Genomic DNA, 18,827 nt, shown 5'->3' with positions numbered 1-18,827 from the left:
AGGCCTGGATAGCAGGTGCGCGTGCCCGCCGCGAGCTCGGTGAGTCCGACTGCGGGTTTTGCAGACTCCATGTCTGTGGGGATACCAGTGATCGCCTCACGAGAGGAAGAACGGGAAAATGCTAATGTTAACAAATTTCATTTTTTTAAGTTTTTTTTTTAAATTAGAATTTTTTTTTTTTCTGATTGCATTTTAGTGTAAATATGAGATCTGAGGTCTCATATTTAAGAGGTACTATCATGCTTTTTTTTCTACTACAAGAGATGTTTACATTCCTTGTAATAGGAATAAAAGTGAAATTTAAAAAAATAAATAAATAAAAAAAATAAAAGGTAAAATAAATAAGAAGAACATTTTTTTTTTAAACGCACCCTGTCCAGACGAGCTCGCATGCAGAAGCAAATGCCATACGTGAAAACAGTTTTCAAACCACACATGTGAGCTATCGCCACGATCGTTAGAGAGAGAGCAATAATTCTAGCCCTAGACCTTCTCCTCAAAACAAGCAACCTGTAAAAAATTTTAACCTCACATATAAGTGACGTTTTGAAGTCCCTTCCACCCAGCAGATGTTTGGAGACGGGGGGGGGGGGCATCTTCCCCTCACTCATCTCCATACCAAGCAGGAGACAAAACGCGTTTTGCCTCCACCGCTGCCGGCGGCGGTGGGCACCAGATCGCGGTGGGAGAGGGGGCCCTCTCCTGCTGCTGATAAAAGTGATCTTGTGGCGAATCCGCCAAAGAGACCACTTTTATCTTGTAGCAGACCGCCCACTGAAGAAGAGGATACCGGGGTTATGGCAGCTAGCTGCTGCCATAACAACGATATCCAAATTCAAACAGTTGAAGTAAAACTGTGGCGGGTGGTCCGTAAGTGGTTAACTTGACCATTACAGAATATTCCACTTCTTTTCTTTCAAAAGCCTATGTGTTGCTTTTGCAGTGTATTTTGGATCATTGTCCATCTGTACCGTGAAGCACCGTCCAATCAACTTTGCTACATTTGACTGAATCTGGGCTGACAGTATATCTCACTGCAAAATTCATCCGGCTGCATCTGTCTTCTGTCACATCATCAATAAACACCAATGACTCAATGCAACTGAAAGCCAAGCATGCCCATGCCATCACACTGCCTCCACCATGTTTTACAGATGACGTGTGCTTTGGATCATGAGCTGTTCCAAGCCTTCACACTTTTTTTCTTCCCGTCATTCTGGTACAGATTCATCTTAGTTATATCCATCCAAAGAATGCTTTTCCAGAACTGATCTGTCTTTTTTTTTTTTTTTTTGTGATCATCCACCACTGTTGTCTTACTTGGATGGCCAGGCCTTTTAATGTTGCTCAGCTCACCAGTGCTTTCTTCTTTCCTCAGCATGTACCAAACTGTTGATTTGGCCACTCCTAATTTTGCTGCTATCTCTCTGATGGATGTTTTATTTTTGAAGCATTACAATGGCCTGTTTCACTGTTCCAAATCGTTGCAATGCTGACTTTGCAGAACCGCACCAATTTGCAAAAGTAGTTCCTGCACTACTTTTGCCAATTTCGGGTGTGACTTCAATAGACATCTGTGCATGAAGCCACACAGATGTCTTTCAAGTAGTACCTGAAATCACGTTGGCCTGCTACGTTGAAATCGTGCTACTTCAAGTGAAGATGCACGATTTCAAAGTAACATCGTTGTGAACCAGGACTAAAGGCTGTTTTGTTTTTTTTTAACATGTGACCAGCAGCAGAGAACTAGAAGCTCCTCTTGCTTTTTTTTTTTTCCAGCAGACAGGCTGGGAAATAGTTGGGTCATGTGAAAGCTGTATGTCAATTATTAAAAAGGTACTTAGATGGGGGTTTTTTTTGTTAAAATAACTACAGTGCCATTATCCACATACAGAAATGGAAGGGACAGTGTAAATTAAACAGTGTGTGTATAGTATCACTTTGAATGTGCCACTTGTATATGTATTTTATGGCCACTGCAAAAACCATAATGTATAATATATATTCCCTGATATAGCATTCTTTCAACTCTGTATGTTCTCTTTTGTACAGACTGTTTTCAATGGACTGCTTAGAGGCATCGGGAAGCCAGAGATTGGGGCATTTGCACTTACTGTAGGTTACTGCCTTATCAGTTTTACAGTTGGTGTACCCCTCATGTTTGCATTGAAACTAGGTATAAAAGGTAATTAAAAAGTAATTTTATTAATTCTATTACCATTTTACTGTAACTTGCAACAGTATTTACGTGACTTGAAACTGTAAACTGGTATTGCTCATGTTCTTTTATTAACATTTGGTTTTACTGATCAGAACAAAACGTTTAGGACGTTTTTGGACGTTTTTACAGCAGCTTTTTTTGGCAGTAGACCTTTTTTTCTACAGTCGTTAAACTCTCCATCATGTTATCCTATGTGTCCATGCACACATAGGCTGTTATCATTTGGGCAATTTTGGGCAGTGGCGTTTTTGAGCAGTAAAAAACCCCCCAAACCTAGTGGGTTCTAAGAGACTTTTTTCAGCTGTAAAAGCACTCTAACGCTGATAAACATTGATAAACGCTCCAACTTCGCTCACCAGCGGTTAAAAAAAACCTGCGAACACGGAAAAACGCTAGAAAACGCCAATAAGCGCTAAAAACGCTATTGCAAAAACTTTGAAAAAAGTTGAAAAACTCACTGCAAAGCTACTGGCATTTTTATAACGTTATTTTAACGTCCAGTGTGCATGAGGCCTTAAAGTGACACCCAGGTAAATGTAGAATGGCAGTGTAAAGATACAGACCAACAGCATTAAATGAGTATACTTATTCCTTATTAAATTCATTGTACAGTAAAACCTTGGTTTGAGAGTAACTTAGTTTCAGAGTGTTTTGCAAGACAAGCAACATTTTTTAATAAATTTTGACTTGATATACAAGCAATGTCTTGATATAAGAGTAGCATCATGTCACAACTATATATAATAAAGAGAAGAGAGGTGTCTCTAAGTGTAGCAATATGGTTACATTTAATGAAGGTACAAAAACTCACATGATTGATGATTCAAAGAGGCACATCTAAGTATGCAGACATCTGGGATAAAGATATCCACATAGATCATCCTCCCCCCACACCGTCGACATTGTTCCTTCCACGCTGCGCTCCACAAGCACTTCAAGCCTCGCTTTCAGAACGCTCTACTGCAGGGTAGTCTTCCCTGTCATGATTGCAGACTGACAGAGGTGACAGTGAGGAGGATGGTCTGTGTGGACAGCTTTACCCCGGATGTCTGCATACTTAGATGTGCCTTTTTTAATTATCAACCATGTGAGTTGCTAAATGTTGTACCTTCATTAAATGTAACCATATTGCTACACTTAGAGGCGCCTCTCTTCTCTTTTATACCCTGTAGATCCTGCTGGATTTTGCTTCTAATCCCCTTGTTGAGGCTGCTATTTGTGGATGGACATTTTATGGTTACACAACTATCACATTGCTGAAATCTTTTTTTATGGTCTATAAACTGAAGGACCTATGAATAAATGGTTGTGGAACGAATCATCTGAGTTTCCATTATGTCTTATGGGGAGATTCGCTTTTATATACAAGTGCTTTGGATTACAAGCATGTTTCTAGAATGAATTATGCTCACAATCCAAGGTTTTACTGTAAACCCTTGCATATACCCATTGAAGTGACTAGCCTCCGGTGATAAACAGAGTTAAAGCAAATCTGCTTACATACGCTGTACCTGTTTATCTGCTATGATCTCTTCTCTACAGCCTTCTAAAGCAAACATTTTACATAGCCTTTCTCACCCAGAAATGGGCGAGAGGTTCCATAGCTCTCAAATTCAAAGAAATTAATTAAGTGTCTTGGATAGCATATTGGCTTTAAGAAAGACTTATTTACAGCTATAAAAGTTTGACTACAACACTGACAATAGGAATTATGAAGTTTATTTCCAGCCAAGAGTTGATTAAGAATTTAGATGTAGTGCAGCATGTTTAACTTCAAAGAGAAGAAATCATGCACGACTCGGGACATGCAGTACTTTTCCTAAATGAGGAATGTGCCTTACTGCATTAATTGGATACACATAGGGGTTTATTTACAAAAGCTAGAGAATGCAAAATTTGTCACAATTCTGCATAGAATCCAATCAGCTTCCAGGTTTTATCGCCAAAGCTTAATTATACAAGCTGAAGTTAGAAGCCGATTACATACACTATACAGAAATTTGACTAATTTCTAGTTTTAGTAAATAAACCCCATAATGTGCTTTCTTACTTTCAAAAATTGGTTGCACTAATGATCATTTCAATCAGTAAATTATTGTTTTCACTTAAAAGGACTAAATTGGTCTTTGTGAAAAATGCATCAGAATTCAACAAATCGGCCTTTTTCTTCTGTGTTGATTAATCATTTCCAAGTGAAAGATTGCTCATAAAAATAAAATCTATGGTCGATGGATCATTTATCACTATGTACAATAAAAAACGGACATTAACCACTTGCCGCCCGCCATCTAGAAGAATGATGGCTGCAAAGTGGTTTCAATATGCCGACTGGGCGTCATATAACGTCCAGCAGGATAACCACTGGCACGCGCCCGTGGGGGTGCGCATCGCGGCGATCGGTGGTGTGACAGTCTGTCTGACAGTCAGTGTGAAAGTCAGTCAGACACACTGCAACACCGATCTAGGTAAAGAGTCTCTGACGGAGACTCTTTACAAGTGATCAGCCGTGTCCAGTCACGGCTGATCACAGTGTAGATAGGAAGAGCCGTTGATCGGCTTTTCCTCACTCGCGTCTGTCAGACGCAAGGAGAGCTTGATTATCAGTGCAGCCCCCCCCCCCCCAAGGATGCCCACACTGGACCACCCTGGGGATGCCACTAGGACCACCAGGTATGCCACCCTAGACCACCAGCAATGCCAATCAGTGCCCACAATGGATGCCAATCAGTTCCCACAATGGACATCACTGATTGGCAGGCATTATTATTTGGCACTGATTGGCATCCATCCGTACCATCAATTACTGTACATCAGTGGCATCCTATCAGTGCCATTCGTGCCACCTATCAGTGCTCATCCATTCCATCTATCAGTGCCCATCTGTGCCACCTTTCAGTGCCCATCAATGGCACCTATGTGTACCCAGCAGTTCTGCATATCAGTGCACCATCAGTGCCTCATATTAGTGTCCATCATCGGTGCCCATAAGTGCCACCTCATAAGTGCCACCTCATCAGTGCTACCTCATTGGTGCCACCTCATTGGTGCCCATCAGTGCCACCTTATCAGTGCCCATCAGTGAAGGAGAAAACGTACTTATTTGCAAAGTTTTGTAACAAAAACAAAAAAAAACATTTTTTTTTCAAAATGTTCTTTCTTTTCTTTCTTTCTTTCTTTTCTTTTTTTATTTGTTTAGCAGAAAATAAAAACCCCAGAGGTGATCAAATACCACCAAAAGAAAGCTCTATTTATGGTTTAGGTACAGCCTTGTATGACCGCACAATTGTCATTCAAAGTGCGACAGCACTGAAAGCTGAAAATTGGTCTGGGCAGGACGGTGTATAAGTGCCCGAAGTGGTTAATGGACTGTGAAAATGTGGTATTTACTTGTTTTAGTCCAAATGAAGAGGTCAAGCATGTTGTATTGCTATTTTTTGTCTATTATATATGTTATGTATTCAGAAATATAACTGCAAATTCCCTTTTTTAAATTATAAAAATAAAGGTTAACATTTGCTTCAACAGGTTTTTGGATTGGAATGATTTCTGGGTTTGCTTGTATTGATCTCTTCTTTTCTATATATTTCTGGAAAGTAAACTGGAACCTTGCGACAGAAAAGGTATTTATATTTTATATCTTTACATGGTATTTAGAGAAACTTTGTATTAGAGACCTTCCAGTCTCTTAAAGGATAAGTTCACTTTTTGGTAAAAAATAATAATGCACATATTTTTGCAGAAAAAAAATATTTGTTTTTTTTATTAACCCCCCCTCCCACAAAGGGGCATGCAGAGCATTGCACCTGTGATCAGTGGAACATAGCCTGGTGCAATGTCAGGCTCCTGCAGACAACCACTACAACTTTCAGCCTGTAACTCTGTACTGGCTGTCTGTTTGAAAGCTGAAGCCTTGTCAATGAACTACGGAAGCACTCATCAGTGGCCTCACAATTTATTGCGAACCACATGCTGTCTGCTATGGTAACAGACAGGACTTGTAGTTCTCTCTTTCACGGATTGCTCTGCCCACACAGCCGCACTGTTTTTAACAAATCACAGTGGACTTCCAATGTGCTTATTTGGGTATCATTTTGTCATGTTACAACCAAATATGTAAATCTATTTTATTGGGATTTTATGTGATAGATCAACACAAAGTGGCACATAATTGTGAAGTGGAAGGAAAATGATAAATGTTTGTTTGAATTTTTTTTACAAATAAATATGTGAAAAGTGTGGTGTGCATTTGTATTCAGCCTCCTGAGTCAATACTTTGTACAACCACCTTTCGCTGCAATTACAGCTGCAAGTCTTTTAGGTATGTCTCTACCAGCTTTGCACATCTAGAGAGTGACATTTTTGCCCATCCTTCTTTGCAAAATATCTCAAGCTCTATCAGATTGGATGGAGAGGGTCTGTGAACAGCAATTTTCAAGTCTTGCCACAGATTCTCAATTGGATTTAGGTCTGGACTTTGACTGGGTCATTCTAACACATGAATATGCTTTGATCTAAATGATAACATTGTAGCTCTGGCTGTATGTTTAGGGTCGTTGTTCTGTTGGAAGGTGAACCTCTGCCCCAGCTTCAAGTCTTTTTCAGACTCTAACAGGTTTTCTTCTAAGATTGGCCTGCATTTGGTTCCATCCATCTTCCCATCAACTCTGACCAGCTTCCTTGTCCCTGCTGAAGAAAAGCATCCCCACAACATAATGCTGCCACCACCATGTTTGGTGTTTAGGCTGATGTGCAGTTTTAGTTTTCCGCCACACATAGAATTTTGCTTTTAGGCCAAAAGGTTAAATTTTACTCTCATCTGACCAGAGCACCTTCTTCCACATGGCTTCTCGCAGACTGAAAATAGGACTTCTTATGGCTTTCTTTCAACAATCGCTTTCTTCTTGCCACTCTTTCTTTCATAAAGGCCAGATTTGTGGAGTGCACAACTAATAGTTTTCCTGTGGACAGATTCTTCCGCCTGAGCTGTGGGTCTCTGTAGCTCCTCCAGAGTTACCATGGGCCTCTTGGCTGCTTCTCTGATTAAAGCTCTCCTTGTCCAACCTGTCAGTTTAGGTGGACGGCCATGTCTTGGTAGGTTTGCAGTTGCGCCATTCTCTTTCCATTTTTTTGGATGATGGATTTAACATTGCTACGTGAGATGTTCAAAGCCTGTGATTGGTGGTTTTATAAGCTTACCCTACTTTAAACTTCTCCACAGTTTTATCCCTGACTTGTCTGGTGTGTTCATTGGCCTTCATGATGCTGTTTGTTCACTAAGGTTCTCTAACAAACCTCTGAGGGATTCACAGAACAGCTGTATATATACTGAGATTGAATTACACACAGGTGTACTCTGGACTCTATTTACTAATTAGGTGACTTCTGAAGACAATTGGCTCCACTAGATTTTAGTTATGGGGTATCAGAGTAAAGGTGGCAGAATACAAATGCACACCGCACTTTCAGTTATTTATTTGTAAAAAAAAAAAAAAAAAAAATTGAAAACCATTTATCATTTTCCTTTCACTTCACAATTATGTGCCACTTTGTGTTGGTCTATCACATAGAATCCCCAAAAAATACATTTATGTTTTTGGTTGCAACATTGCAAAATGTGGAAAATTTCAAGGGGTATGAATAATTTTTCAAGGCACTGTATATAAGATGAATTCTTTAAATACCAGCAGTGTAAAAAAAAAAAAATATTCATATGTTTTGTAGAGTACGATAAAATAAATATACATGTGACTACTTCAGCATCATTGTATTTCTCCTACCAATGCTCTTTCCAAATAAATAGGCTCAATAATTATTAAGCAAAACCCTGGCTGCGTCCATTTTGTATTCCTACAGTGACTTGTGTAAGTTTCTGCAGTGCCCTGGGTTATAATTTATAAATACAATTGCCGTATTGGCCACACTTATACATTACATTACAAAAATCGTTTTGAATATTGTTAAATCTGCAGCTTTCATTAACATAATATCTTGTGATCCTGCAGTTAAGGTCCTTGTTCCTGTCTGCCATTTGTTCTGATGCACTGTCCACCTGTCATGTGCACTCCCAGTGGTGACCATAATCAGTCATGCCAATGCTTACTGTGCAAGCATGGTCCACTGCTGTCACCATAAAGAAACTTGCCTTCAGAAACACAATACAGCCATTGAGAGAGTGTATGCATGTATACAGGAAGAAACTGCAAAGAAACTTAAGGAGATCAATAGCACTGTAATGCAAAAATGAGTGCCAAATGAAGTAAAATTGTTAAGTAATTACATATCCAGCACTATAACTGCAATCTTTATTAACTTAGGGGTCTATATATAAGAAAGTATTGTGAATATCTCAGTATTTGAGCAAAAATCACAAATAATACCCGTAAAGTTTGTAATATGTGTGAAATGTCAGTTCATACTTGTTGTAGGGCATCCTACTGACCTCTGTACACTACTCTACACCCTACTGACCTCTGTATGTTGCCCTACATCCTGCTGACCTCTGTACACTACTCTACACCCTACTGACCTTTGTACACTGCCCTACATCCTACTGACCTCTGTACGCTACCCTACATCCTGCTGACTTCTGTACACTACTCTACACCCAACTGACCTCTGTACGCTGCCCTACATTTTACTGACCTCTGTACACTACTCTACACCCTACTGACCTCTGTACGCTGCCCTACATCCTACTGACCTCTGTACACTACTCTACAACCCTAATGACCTCTGTACGCTGCCCGACACCCTACTGACCTCTGTACACTGCTCTACACCCTACTGACCTCTGTACGCTACCCTACATCCTACTGACCCCTGCACACTGCCCTACATCCTTCTGACCTCTGTATGCTGCCATACATCCTACTGACCCCTGCACACTGCCCTACATCCCACTGACCTCTGTATACTACCCTACATCCTACTGACCTCTATACGCTACTCTACATCCTACTGACCCCTGCACACTGCCCTACATCCTACTGACCTCTGTATGCTGCCATACATTCTACTGACCTATGTATGCTGCCTTACATACTACGGTCCTCTGTACGCGGCCCTACATTCTACTGACCTCTGTACGCTGCCCTACATCCTACTGACCTCTGTACGCTGCCCTACATCCTACTGACCTCTGTACGCTGCCCTACATCCTACTGACCTCTGTACGCTGCCCTACATCCTACTGACCTCTGTACGCTATCCTACATCCTACTGACCTCTGTACGCTACTCTACATCCTACTGACCTTTGTACGCTACCCTATATACTACTGACCTCTGCACACTGCCCTAGCTACTAATGCACCGTTGACCCTGCCCTACATATTGCTTATATTGACCAGAAATTAGAGCAGCTAGCCAGGCCTGAAACATGTCAAGAAAATCAGCCTGCAGTACCAGATGTTCTGCTTTCATAAAGAACTCCAGACTTGTAAGGGGTAATCAATTACTCCCCAGGCCTGAAAAAAAAAGTGAATGAAAGTGAATACCAAGTTTCTCACTGAAGCTAATGTTTAAGGTAAAGGAACACTGTTGTTTGATAAGTTTACTGCACTGAAACTCTTTACAGATCACTAAGGTAAGCAATGTATTTTTGTATTTGTAACATTGTATCATTATTGAACACACCTGAGCCTAACTCTCGATCCAGCACTGTGCATGAGAGCAGAACCCCTCACCGATCACTCTTTCCTCATTGGCTCCAGCTGCTGTTAACACTCTCTTCCTCCTAAGCACTAGGCATCCAATAGGATCACCTGATATTTTGGCCAATCAGGAAATGGGTTTTAAACCTGCCTCCTAATTAGTGGGGAGGAAATTTAGTGTGAAAATAGCGACTATTCATTTACTATCATCACACAACTGGGTGGGGTCAGGATGCAGTGCTCTTCCCCCCCCCCCCCCCCCCCCGAGCCCACCATTTTTTAAAGCCTATTAGAGTCTCTGGCTCTACTCACGTGATTCAAAAAAACACCCCCCCCCTCCCATTGAAATCCATAATCTGGCACCCTGTATGTAGATCAGGGGGGTCAGACGCATAGATGGGGGGGGGGGGGGGGGCAATGGACAGGCCACCACTGGACTTCAGTAAAGCTAAGCCACTATATTTAATTTTTTTTTAGGCTAAAAATGCATTAGTTATAATAAAAGTGCTATTATCCTTTAAATTTTATTAATGACTTTGATAGTAAAATTTATGAAACACCAGTCAGGTCAAGAACAAATCTTAGGCAACCCTTTTCTTCCATATTGCACAAATCCTATCAGTCCCACAAGAACTTCATGAGCCATAAGAGATTTTATATTATACACACATACACAGTATCTCACAAAAGTGAGTACACCCCTCACATTTTTGTAAATATTTTATTATATCTTTTCATGTGACAACACTGAAGAAATTACACTTTGCTACACTTTAAAGTAGTGTACAACTTGTATAACAGTGTAAATTTGCTGTCCCCTCAGAATAACTCAACACACAGCCATTAATGTCAGTAAAGTCAGTCTGTACCTTAAGAAGAGAAACAGCCCTGAAGAATGAGGTTTCCATCTGCGTGTTTGACTGTAGGGATGGTGTTCCTAGCATCAGGGTCAGCATTTTTCTTCCTCAAACACAGCAAGTCCCCCTCCTCAAGAATGAAAATGTGCAGTCACGAATCAAAGAGTTAGCAAAGCACCAACACAGGATGGAACTGTGGGAGCCTAAGGTAGCGCAGTGTCACGTCCTAAACGTCAATTAATTAAATAAAGAAAGTGGAAAATGGACTTTCCAGGTACCAATCATAGAAAATAAACTAACTTTTTATTAAAAATTAATACATAGAGATAATAAAAAAAACATTTAAAATACTGCAAAATAATTGCAGTAGCAACTAAACCTCTCCAATATGGATCATGAATGTCAGAATCATGCCATAATAGACATGTATGACTACAATAGATTATAACATTCAAATAAGCTCTACATGTTTTGCGAAAATCGCTTCTTCAGGAGATTGATAAACATTCTAAGGAGAGAAAGAAGCAATCAGTAATTGTAACAATTATAATGATGTATAACATGGGTATAAAGTCTCAAAATATGTGTAGAACACCAAGACTGCACCCAGGGGCGGCCAACCACAGGGCATGCAATGTGCGTAGCAGACAATATGCAGGGACGTGCCAGATAGAAAACTATAAATGTGTATCTATATAGAAGCACCAAGAAAGAGGAGTGCAATACCCAAATTAAATAGGCATAAGGAAGAAAAGAGTGTAGACTATACACATTAATTAGGCAATCAGCACCACAACAGAATGGTATTGTGTACCGTATTTGCCGGCGTATAAGACGACTGGGCGTATAAGACAACCCCCTATTTTTCAAGTGAAAACATAGGTTTTGGGCAATACTCACGGTATAAGACTACCCCCCTTCTGAGGCAACACCATTTAAAAAAAACATTAGAACGATTAAAAAAAACAAAGCAAGAATGCCAACTACTCATCCGCCATGCTGTGTTATGTCATAAAGTAAATCAAACAATAATAACACAAACAGAGATCTATTGAATGCCACAACTCTGGAAAGTAGAATTTTTCACTAACCAAACCTATACCACTTTTGGGTTACATTCTATGGGAATTGTCCACCAAAATGCATTTAATAACCCCCCTGTCATATGTCCCAGATTTACCTGTCCCTCTTGGGTGCCTGGGACCTCAAAGGCAAATAGCAGGATGTATAGTAGTAGGAGATCAGTGAATGGATTTACCCAGGGAAGTATGGTGAGCAGTGTATTATTTTAATGAATACAATGCCTGCTTGGATTGGCAGAGGCTGTAGCATCATCAGCCCTTGCCTCTCTCTCTCTCAAAGCCAATCCGAGCAGGCTACTCTATGTAGCTTGCTCGGATTGGCAGAGGTTGTTACTCCAATCCAAGCAGGCTCTGTATTCATTAATAGAATACATCGCTCGCCAGGATTGAATGAATGAATGAGTGAATTAAATATTTGTATAGCGCACAATGCGAACTGAATCGCCTCTAGGCGCTGTGGCGAGCTTTGATCATCTGCTAAAAGAGGAAGGTCTTGAGTTTTTTCCTAAAAGCCAGGCTCAACGGCGTATACAGTTTGTAGCTGAAGCCACATACAGTATTAGCAGACATTTGGGGGCTGACATCCATCGGGCAGCATTGTATACCTGTATACCCGGAGTATAAGACGACCCCCGATTTTTGGGCATTTTTTTTAAGTGTAAAAGGTAGTCTTATACGCCAGCAAATACAGTAATTGAAAAGCACAGGGATCCTAGCTAGGCCTACCTTAGCACAAGACATGGTTAAATAGAAGTTGTATCTATGAAGTATGACTGAGATCTTTACTTTTGGCTTAAACTGTGCTTAGTGGCAATAAATTGCCACCAAAAAAATATAAAGGTATCATTGGGAATAGCTCAATACAAAAGAAGTTCACAAAAGATGATAACTAAGGGAAATCTTATCATGTAGTCTCACCTGATACTTATATTTGGTATAGAAAAGAGATGCCAGGACCAAAAAATGGACCAATATTAGACCCAAAGAGATGACATCATAAGGGAGTAATAAAAACTGTGTTGCTGTAGCGGCACAGAAAGCACAAAAAGAGCTTCAAATCCATACCATCTGAAAAAATAGGAGTATCGCCCATAGGTCCTTCAAAAGTCATAAAAAGTGCCATCAGATACTAAGTATACAACATGGGTACATACCAGACTAGATAGGATTATAGAGTATGGATGATTCCAGAATGGGATCAGCGTTTGGGGTGGTTGCCATGATATAAGGCTCAGATGGTTGCCTTATATGCACATCCCAATCAGGTGTGTGGTGGGACTTCCGCATCACCGTCCATAACAGGGTGCGTGCGCAACATCGCTCCAGCGAGTGTCCTAGTGGGAACCACAGGGCTGAGAGCTCCCCTCAGTGTGACCTCTGGAAATAGCAGTGCAAATAATGCACTGCATGGGTCAGCATGGAAATGCCCTGGACTGCTGGGTGGAATAGTGGCAAGCCAGGAATAACAGCTGAGGGGAAGAAACAAGCCCAGGCCCACAAACGCCACAGAACCATCCCATGGGATGAGAAGAGACTGCGGCTTACTGGCCGCACATATGACCCGCGGCACTAGCACACCATGCAGAGCCAGCCCATCGGTGCCATCAGGTAATCCCGTGCATAGTAGAGACCAATTAACTAGAGAACAATTTAAAGAAGTGGAAACTGCAGATATAATAAAATTTAACATATGCATAATGTAAATAACTTGATACAGAAAAAACATTTGAAATAAAATTCGGACATTGAATGTACATAGGCAGGGAATGCCATAGAGAGAAGGACATTATTACATTGATTTTTAGCATCAAACAGAAACAGCTGCAACAGCAGAAATCGCATCAGAGGGAATGAATCAAGAACTATGTATATATACAGTATATAGAGCAACAATACAGGATTGCATACACAGTATCTAGAAAAAGCAATCACTGCTGGTAAAGCTACCCAATGCCTTTACAGGAATGATTTATAACATTGTAATTCATTAATTCCAAGCAGGTGTGTAGCATTTAAACGTTCTATCCATTTAGTTTCTTGTTGCAATATTCTTTTATCCTAATCCACTCCCCTGGGATCCTGCTGTATAACTGCTAGGACTATAAAGGTGACCAGAGATGTGTTAAATGTATGGTATAGATCCAAATGTCTGCTTATAGGGGTCAGCATCTTACCATTTGTAGAAGAATAAATGTGGTTGTTTAACGTTGGTAAGACTATCTGCCAACTACGCCAAAGAATAAACACCCTGCATTTACATGTCATGAGATACACAACCCCCTGAGTACTACAATCAGCCCAAAAATGGGGATAGAAAAGTTCCCTATTGGGCAGTTTAAATCTAAAGCCTGTAGATACCCACATCGGTGGATCCCTTTTTCCTGGGTACCCTGCCTGCAGGTAGGGGCATAATGGCTCTTGGTAAGTTTGTTGCGTAAAGAGACAGCGCGTTTGAAAACAATCTCAGGGCGATCACAGATGTATTTATTAAGAGTTGGATCATCATGTAAGATATGCCAATGTTTGGCCAAGACTTCTCTCAGTTGATGCTGCTGATAGGAGTATTGAGTAATACATTTTACCGTTGGGTTAGATTGCGATTTGGCCCTAGTTTTGTAGAGTAATGCATTTCTAGATTGTTGAAGTGCCTTATTAAATGCCTTGTGTAAGAGCAATTTTGAATAACCACGCAGTAGGAGTTGCCCCCCTCAGTAGATCTGCGTGAAATCGCTGTCACGGGTACAATTCCTACTAAGTCTGATGTATTGGACACAGGGAATGCTACGGATGAGTGTAGTAGGGTGTGCACTTCAGGCACGGAGGATGGTGTTCCCAGCAGTCTCCTTCCTGTAGAGTGTAAAGGCTAGACAGTTGTCATGGTCTTTGAGAATTAGAAGAAATGAAATTTTACGCAAATCACTGTTTACAGTAAATTTGAGATTGTATGTATTGTTAAGGAGATCAACAAATCTGTCCAATGCTTGTTGTGTGCTGGTCCATACAATAATATATTATCCATATACCTAAGCCACACCAATGCATGGCTGGTGTGGCTGGCTAGGGCCTACACTGCAATTTCAAAATGAAATGCATATCTTAATACTAAACTTCTCTTATTTGCTCCTTTTATTGGTCTGTTAAATATACTATGGAAAGTGTTTTATTATTTCTGTTTCCTAATGCAGAAAAATACCTTACAGAAATCTTGTGAGTTTATAACATGTGAGGCTACACATCATTTATATTATTCACAGCTATCTCTGAGGAATACAGAACCTTTCCCCCTAGAGATGGAAATTATGAGAATAGGTGTTCTGTAGTAATGTCCTAGGGTGAAAGATACAGTACAGGACAAGAAATGTGTTATTAGCAGGATCACCAGGTGAAAATAAAAAACTGAAGAAATAAAATAAATGCATCCACCATATTATTTGACTGTTAAACTACAATATATTTAAATTGTGTTCTTGCATTTAGACATGCTTTATTAATCACACATCACCAATTTCAATTTCAATGTATTCACCTCACCTTTTGACTTGTTTTGCTACCATACTTCATGATGGAGTATGGTATGGTCCAGAACGAATATCATTTCAACCATAGGCTGACTTGTCATTGTAGCTTTCTTTCTTGATGTGGAATATTATTGTCAGTTTATATTTTACTATAGCATACATTCTTTGCTTTTTAGGCTAAGGAACGTGTAGGCTTGAGAAAGAACCTTGGATTTTTTGAGCATAGTATTGATGCCCCAGGTATGTAACTTTGTAATATTTTGACACGGGCCAAACAAAAATATACATAACAAAGCACTCAAAGTAGAACTAAAGGCAGTAGCAGAGGGTTATAACCCCAGTCAGGATTTTTTTTGCCATCTGTGTCTCATCGGGGAGATTTCCCTTCATTTCTCAAAGCCAAATAGGAAGTGAGAGGAAATCCTCCAAAGTGATGGAATCCCTGGTTGTCAAAAGAACTAGCATCACAAGTGGACATTTTGTCCTCTATTGCTTTTCCGGGGGCAACCCAAAATGTGGGATTTTATTTTATTTTTACTTTTGAATATAATGGTAAGCAGGACAAACAGTATAGGTGTGTGTACGGGGTGTGCATGGGCGCACCCTAATCCAGAAGCACTTTTGTGAGGTCAGGCACTGATTTAGACAAGAAGGGGTGGCAGCATCAGTGCCTGACCTCACAAATGTGCTTCTGGAAGAATGGTCAAACATTCCCATAGACTCACACTCCTAAACCTTGTGGACAGCCTTTCCAGAAGAGTTGAAGCTGTTATAGTTGCAAAAGGTGGGCCAACTCAATATTATATAGTGCATTGTATTGCCATTTATTTTAAAGGGAACCCCAGCACACATTTACTGTAGAAACAATGTCCACAACACACAGATGTAAATGCTCTGTGGATTGTGGTGCACTGCATCCGCAGCGAAAATGTAGTGCTCCTAAATACAGGACAATGTTTGTGTTAAAGCACAAGCAGTGAGCCCTATATGTACAAGCCCACTTGCTTTATTATCGATTTTGTATGTAAAAGTCAATTTAAAAAGAATATTGTATTGTTTGTGGTAAAATGCCAGTGCCTCCTGTCTTGGAAAAAAAAACACCTTGTAGAATTTCAAAGAGAGAAGCAAATGGAGTTTGGGTAGTAGTAACAATTAACAACAAAAAAAGGCATTCAATAATTTGTGGGTTTGTGGTGCATTTCGGCCACTAGTGGGACGCTTTTACCCCCAGATAGCAGCTGAGAAAGGGTTAAAACTCCTGGCAATACGCCGCAATAGTGGCATTTTGCCAGCGGTATTACAGCACTGCCCCGTTGATTTCAATGGGGAGCAGCAGTGAAGGAGCAGTAAACACACCGCTCCAAAGAAGCTGCTGGCAGGACTTTTCCTGACGTCCGGGCCAGCGCACCGCTGCAGCGTGAAAGCCCTCGGGCTTTCACACTACAATGGTGCAGCTGTTTTAGGGCGGATTGCAGGCGCTATTTCTAATGCTATAGCGCCTGCAAAACGCCCTTGGTGTGAAAGGGGTCTCAGAGTGAATGAATGAATTGCAAGTCCCGTCTGCCACAATGCGGGACAGAATAGTACTCAATGCGACTGGAGTGCAATGATCACTGCACCCAGTCCATTGACACGTCCTCCAGCTCTCCAATTGGAAACCTATACAGAGGCATGGACAGAAAGCAGGAGGATGTTTGCTGGAGCCTGATGTTGCACCCATGATCTACTGATTGTGGGTACAATGCTTTGCAGGCTCCTATGAAAAAGAAAATAAATGCACATTCTTTTTCTTGCAAAAACATGTACATTTATTGTTTTGTCTTTTGTGGTGTTTTTATAAAGATGAATCTGGCCTTTAAAAGATACAGCTTTCATTGGAAAACTATTTTTTTTTTGCTGGTGCTGTCCTCTTCAGACCCATCCTTCCAAGCTCCAGCACCACTCCTCTTTCTGGTTGAATGCCACCAAGTCAGAGGTGAATTTTCATCACTGGAACCTAGAGGCACACAACTTTTTGTCCTTAACAACCGAGTTGGGATCAATCCTTTTATATTTTCTTGGCAAATCTGGCCCTGCATGCAGTGTCTTTGATTTCCTTTCAATGAGCCCAAGTTATCATGGACACATCCCTGAGGAAGCATCCTCATACCTACCTGGCCTATTGGTAACTATTCAAGGTGTTAAAAAAAACAGTTTCCTTTTAATTAATGCCTAACGAACATGATATATAGTGCCATTCCAATATTGAGGATTTTTATACTAACTATATTGTGAGCTGCCTCTGAAGTAAAGATTTGCAAATTTTAGTGTGGTTTTTGCACCCAATTTGGACTTTGTTGTGCTAGTCTAAACATATTATGGTAGATAACTTTGTAACTATTAGGGACAGAAATTTAAATTGACTTGTTGGCAATTCTATTGTTTGAATATGTGATTGCAGTCCAACGATATTCAATAGAAAATTTGCCAGGTCACAGAAATCCATGATCTGCATACACAGTCCAGCTTTGGTAGTGGAAGTCATGCAAACAATAAGTATGTAATTATGCCTTCTGCTTAGTCTTTAATACCATCATAGATTATATAGTTAATGGTCTCCATTATTTCTGATAGATGACAGGGAACTGACCAACTATGCTGCCCTACATTCCAGCAGTAGTGAAACTGAGCTCCAACAAAAAGATACGTCAGATGTGGCAGAAGAGGACCGGCAAGCTTTGAAGTGGCTCATCATCCGACGGAGTTTAGAGGCACTTGCGGTTATTTCAACTTTGTTTATTGGACTTATTATAAAATTCACTGTTAAACAGCACTAGCTGCAATTCCACCAGCAACAGTGTAGTTATGCATGCCATACTGTATAGTAAGGGTCTTTTTATACTAGTGCTATGCATTAAAGCCATGGGATATATAACAGCTAAAGCTTGGCTGTCTAAAATTCTTGGTGTCTGGGAACAAAACTAGGCTCTCTTAGACGCTACCCAATGAAGAAATAACAGCAAAACTCTGAGGCACCAATGGCCAAATAAAATAAAAAAGTTTGGGAACCTTACACATTTTTGCCTGCTGCTCTTCACTAATGCCTACATGAACTATGATTCTATATACGCCTACTCTATGCACTTGGCTAATATAGACCCCCCCCCCCCCCATTTAATTCATTGTACACTTAGAATAATATTGACTTTGTAAAGCTAACTGCAGAAACTTGTGTGCTTCTTTGCTTAAGACCCCTTTCACACTGGGGCCACCCTTGTGTTCATGGTAAGGCACTGCTCGTTTCAGCAGCACTTTACCACTGCTTAAGTGGTGCTTTTAACTCACTAAACTAAAAAAAAAAAAAAGTTGTTAAAGACTCCTGTGTTGCGGCGTTTCCGAATCACTTTCCAGGTGCTACAGAAGTGCTGTCCATTCATTGGAATGGGCAGGGACAATTTAGGAGTGTTGTATACAGCACTTCCAAACCGCCCCAAAGATGCTGCTTGCAGGACCCATTGC

General features: G+C 40.5%; 1 protein-coding gene across 2 annotated transcripts in view; it reads left to right on the top strand.

Moving 5' to 3' along the window:
* LOC143982972 (multidrug and toxin extrusion protein 1-like) overlaps nucleotides 1–18,381 on the top strand; it is a 98,711-nt gene extending 80,330 nt beyond the window's left edge. For both annotated transcript variants that reach the window (XM_077482155.1, XM_077482156.1), the window contains 4 exons: nucleotides 2,053–2,185; nucleotides 5,747–5,841; nucleotides 15,506–15,569; nucleotides 17,943–18,381. In XM_077482155.1, the coding sequence (XP_077338281.1) occupies nucleotides 2,053–2,185; nucleotides 5,747–5,841; nucleotides 15,506–15,569; nucleotides 17,943–18,145 (495 nt within the window). In that variant the 3' untranslated portion in view covers nucleotides 18,146–18,381. The remainder of the gene's footprint in view (nucleotides 1–2,052; nucleotides 2,186–5,746; nucleotides 5,842–15,505; nucleotides 15,570–17,942) is intronic.
* The last annotated feature ends 446 nt before the right edge of the window (nucleotides 18,382–18,827 follow it).

Source organism: Lithobates pipiens, unplaced genomic scaffold (genome assembly GCF_037356315.1).
Source record: "Lithobates pipiens isolate NorthernLeopardFrog02 unplaced genomic scaffold, aLitPip1_a1.2 Scaffold_16, whole genome shotgun sequence".
Lineage (NCBI taxonomy): Eukaryota > Metazoa > Chordata > Amphibia > Anura > Ranidae > Lithobates > Lithobates pipiens.
Note: the sequence above shows the minus strand (reverse complement) of the source record. Positions and strands in the feature narration are given on the sequence as shown.